The sequence below is a fragment of the Entelurus aequoreus genome, linkage group LG06, assembly GCF_033978785.1.
Source record: "Entelurus aequoreus isolate RoL-2023_Sb linkage group LG06, RoL_Eaeq_v1.1, whole genome shotgun sequence".
Taxonomy (NCBI): Eukaryota; Metazoa; Chordata; class Actinopteri; order Syngnathiformes; family Syngnathidae; genus Entelurus; species Entelurus aequoreus.
Genome location: NC_084736.1, coordinates 33398576 through 33403575, shown reverse-complemented (window position 1 = coordinate 33403575; position 5000 = coordinate 33398576). Strand labels below are relative to the sequence as shown.

At 37.8% G+C, this 5000-nt stretch overlaps 1 protein-coding gene across 3 annotated transcripts in view; it reads left to right on the top strand.

Moving 5' to 3' along the window:
* LOC133652153 (protein kinase C beta type-like) overlaps positions 1 to 5000 on the top strand; it is a 171264-nt gene that overhangs the window by 99697 nt on the left and 66567 nt on the right. For all 3 annotated transcript variants that reach the window (XM_062050581.1, XM_062050580.1, XM_062050579.1), the window contains exons 11-13: positions 2076 to 2214; positions 2303 to 2383; positions 3087 to 3194. In XM_062050581.1, the coding sequence (XP_061906565.1) occupies positions 2076 to 2214; positions 2303 to 2383; positions 3087 to 3194 (328 nt within the window). The remainder of the gene's footprint in view (positions 1 to 2075; positions 2215 to 2302; positions 2384 to 3086; positions 3195 to 5000) is intronic.

The following is a 5000-nucleotide window of genomic DNA, read 5'->3' as shown; positions in this document are numbered from 1 at the left end:
CATACTTGTTGGTCACAAAAAACATTCATGAAGTTTGGTTCTTTTATGAATTTATTATGGGTCTACTGAAAATGTGACCAAATCTGCTGGGTCAAAAGTATACATACAGCAATGTTAATATTTGGTTACATGTCCCTTGGCAAGTGTCACTGCAATAAGGAACTTTTGGTAGCCATCCACAAGCTTCTGCTTGAATTTTTGACCACTCCTCTTTACAAAATTGGTGCAGTTCAGCTAAATTTGTTGATTTTCTGACATTGACTTGTTTCTTCAGCATTGTCCACACATTTAAGTCAGGAGTTTAGGAAGGCCATTCTAAAAACTTCATTCTAGCCTGATTTAGCCATTCCTTTACCACTTTTGACGTGTTTGGGGTCATTGTCCTGTTGGAACACCCAACTGCGCCCAAGACCCAACCTCCGGGCTGATGATTTTAGGTTGCCCTGAAGAATTTGGAGGTAATCCTCCTTTTTCATGGTCCCATTTACTCTCTGTAAAGCACCAGTTCCATTGGCAGCAAAACAGGCCCAGAGCATAATACTACCACCACCATGCTTGACGGTAGGTCTGGTGTTCCTGGGTTTAAAGGCCTCACCTTTTCTCCTCCAAACATATTGCTGGGTATTGTGGCCAAACAGCTCAATTTTTGTTTCATCTGACCACAGAACTTTTCTCCAGAAGGTCTTATCTTTGTCCATGTGATCAGCAGCAAACTTTAGACGAGCCTTAAGGTGTCGCTTCTGGAGCAAGGGCTTCCTTCTTGCATGGTAGCCTCTCAGTCCATGGCGATGCAAAACACGCTTGACTGTGGACACTTACACCTGTGTTCCAGCAGCTTCCAATTCATTGAAGATCTGCTTTTTGGTGGTTCTCGGTTGACTCTTGATCATCCTGACCAATTTTCTCTTAGCAGCAGGTGATAGCTTGCGTTTTCTTCTTGATCGTGGCAATGACAAAACTGTGCCATGCACTTTATACTTACAAACAATTGTCTGCACAGTTGCTCTTTGGACTTTAAGCTGCTTTGAAATGGCTCCAAGTCACTTTCTTGACTTGTTCAAGTCAATGATTGTTTTTTTTTCAGATCTGTGCTGAGTTCCTTGGACTTTCCCACTGTCGCTTTTGTAACCCAGTCTAATGACTGCATCACATGAGCCCTATTTAAATGGGCTCAGAGATCAATCCTAATCACTCACATGAAGTTAAGCGGCCATGCCGTGAAGCTAATTTGATTTGATTGTAACTTTTCTACATCACCAAAATTGATAATGTATGTTGCTGTATGTATACTTTTGACCCAGCAGATTTGGTCACATTTTCAGTAGACCCATAATAAATTCATAAAAGAACCAAACTTCATGAATGTTTTTTGTGACCAACAAGTATGTGCTCCAATCACTCTATCACAAAAAAATAAGAGTTGTAGAAATGATTGGAAACTCAAGACAGCCATGACATTATGTTCTTTAAAAGTGTATGTAAACTTTTGACCACAACTGTATATCTGCTGTACTTGGTTTGTATTACATGTAAGTGGTTGGCACATACAAATTGTACCCCATGATACTGTGGCGGTACCTAGTGGCTAAGGGGTCAAATTACACCTCATAGGATTTGAACTTATTTGAAAAGAGAAATGCTGAGATTAATTTGGTTTTCATGGAAAAAAGCGTGATAAAATAACAGGTATAGAGTATATGGAAAAGTGGCCATTATGATGGGAGTCAACGGGGGACAAAAGGGTCCCGGGGAACTCCAATGTATACTCGCTGAGTAGCTGGTACTAAAAATAAGATAAATTCCTTTACAACTCCTGTGGCCATAGTTTAAAATGTTGCATGATGTCATCTTCAAAGGCGACATGAAGACCCAAAAAGGTCCCCGGTCTCATTTGAGCGACAAGACTGAAGGGAAAGGGTCTTCATTCAAGAACTAGAAAATACATGAAGTACAACCAGGAGGTATTTATGTGTACAGTGACAGTGGTTCTATTTGAAATGGAAAACAAAATCTTTGAGGTACCAGGACTGAGTGTTTACTGGTGTCCATCCACTGAATCCAGTTTTTGACCGCAGAGACCTGAAGCTGGACAACGTGATGCTGGACTGCGAGGGACACATCAAGATAGCGGACTTTGGAATGTGTAAAGAGAACATGAGCGATGGAGTCACCACCAAGACCTTCTGTGGAACACCTGACTACATCGCTCCAGAAGTACCCACATTTGACCCCTTTTTCATTTTCAATGCCTTGTTTTTTGTGTGTTTAATAACTTCTTTTATTTTGTAAACATGTCTTGTAGATTATTGCTTACCAGCCTTATGGGAAGTCTGTGGACTGGTGGGCCTTTGGAGTGCTGCTCTATGAAATGCTGGCTGGACAGGTGTGTGTGTGTGTGTGTGTGTGTGTGTGTGTGTGTGTGTGTGTGTGTGTGTGTGTGTGTGTGTGTGTGTGTGTGTGTGTGTGTGTGTGTGTGTGTGTGTGTGTGTGTGTGTGTGTGTGTGTGTGTGTGTGTGTGTGTGTGTGTGTGTGTGTGTGTGCGTGCGTGTTACCCTCTAAAAACATGAACAATTCTAAAAGGGTGTTACAAGAACTTACTGTAAGTTATGAAATTACATCCCTCAGCCATTAATAACTGGTATAAGTGTATGTATACATATATATATACATATATATATATATATATATATATATATATATATATATATATATATATATATATATATATATATATATATATATATGTATATATATATATATATACATATATATATGTATGTATACATATATATACATACATACACCTATACCAGTTATTAATGGCTGAGAGATGTAATTTCATAACTTACAGTAAGTTCTTGTAACACCCTGTCAGAATATATATATACTATATATATACTTCACTGGTTTTGGGTTTTGTTTGTACATACATACATACATACATACATATATATATATATATATATATATATATATATATATATATATATATATATATATATATATATATATATATATATATATATATATATATATATATATATATATATATATGTATGTACATTGACTTAGTCTTGGTTCCCCAGCCTCCATTCGACGGTGAGGACGAGGACGAGTTATTCCAGTCCATCATGGAGCATCATGTCTCCTACCCCAAGTCCATGTCCAAGGAGGCCGTGGCCATCTGCAAAGGGGTGAGTGTGTGTCAAAACACCTCAAGGGTACTGTGAATATTTTCTACCTGTATATATTTGAACACAGTGTGTGTGTAAGCTTACTCTTGAAGGTTGAACATGTGTCACAACTTCTGTGCTAGTATTTGTCTGACACCTGTTCTTTAGTCGCATGGATTTGAAATTGCTCTCACATTTTAGTTGCCTTCGACAAAACGCCCTCTGTATTTTGACTGTGTTGAGCAGAATCATCACAGAATGTAGTACACACTATTAGTGTGTACTAATTAGGACTATTTTTATAGTCGACTACTCAGCGATTACCTTAACGATTAGTCGATTAATCAGATCATGAAGTGGCTCTAATTTAACAATTTGCTTTTTAATGTAATAATGTAGTAACATACACCTTCATAACAATATGTAATATGTACAATATACACACTGCAAGTATATATATATATATAATGTAGTAACAGACACTTTCATAACAATATGTAATATGTACAATATACACACTGAAAGTATATATATAATGTAGTAACAGACACCTTCATAACACCACGTAATATGTACCATATACACAGTGAAAGTATATATATAATGTAGTAACAGACACCTTCATAAGAAAATGTAATATGTACAATATACACAGTGCAAGTATATATATCATGTAGTAACAGACACCTTCATAACAATATGTTTTGTATACACACTGCAAGAATATATATTATGTAGTAACATACACCTTCATAATATTACATATTGTTATGAAAATCTGAGCAAAATTAGCTAAAGAGAAATATATATATAGGAATATATATGCTAACAACAGGCAGCACGGTGGCAGAGGGGTTAGTGCGTCTGCCTCACAATACGAAGTTCCTGAGTAGTCCTGGGTTCAATCCCGGGCTCAGGATCTTTCTGTGTGGAGTTTGCATGTTCTCCCCGTGACTGCGTGGGTTCCCTCCGGGTACTCCGGCTTCCTCCCACCTCCAAAGACATGCACCTGGGGATAGGTTGATTGGCAACACTAAATTGGCCCTAGAGTGTGAATGTGAGTGTGAATGTTGTCTGTCTATCTGTGTTGGCCCTGCGATGAGGTGGCGACTTGTCCAGGGTGTACCCCGCCTTCCGCCCGATTGTAGCTGAGATAGGCTCCAGCGCCCCCCGCGACCCTAAAAGGGATAAGCGGTAGAAAATGGATGGATGGATGCTAACAACAGCATGCTTCCATTAAGCATTAGTGAAATACCAAAATATATGACACTGAGGTGTCAAAATCAAGCATGCTAATGTTAGCATGCTAAAATGATGTGTCAAGTACCACAATATAATACTCTGAGGTGTGTACCTGAAAAATGTGTCTAAAAAGCTAGCCCGCTAATGTTAGCATGCATCCAGTACCCCAAAAATGACTGAAGTGTACACCTATAAATTTAGGTCTAAAAAAGCTATCATGCTAACATTAGTAGGCTAACCTTTTAAACACATTTTTTAGGTACACACTTTAAAATATTATATTTTTGTACTTGACGCATCATTTTATCATGCTAACATTAGCGTACTGGATTTTTTTATCTGCTACGTTAGCATGCATCAAGTAGCAAAATATGACTGAGGTGTTTACCTATAAATTTAGGTAGAAAGAAGCTAGCAGGCTAACATTGTAAGCACATTTTTCAGGTACAAACCTAAGAGTATTATATTTTTGTACTTGACACATCATTTTAGCATGCTAACATTTGCGTGCTGGATTTTTTTATCTGCTTTGTTAGCATGCCTCAAGTAGCAAAATATGACTTAGTTGTATACCTATAAATTTAG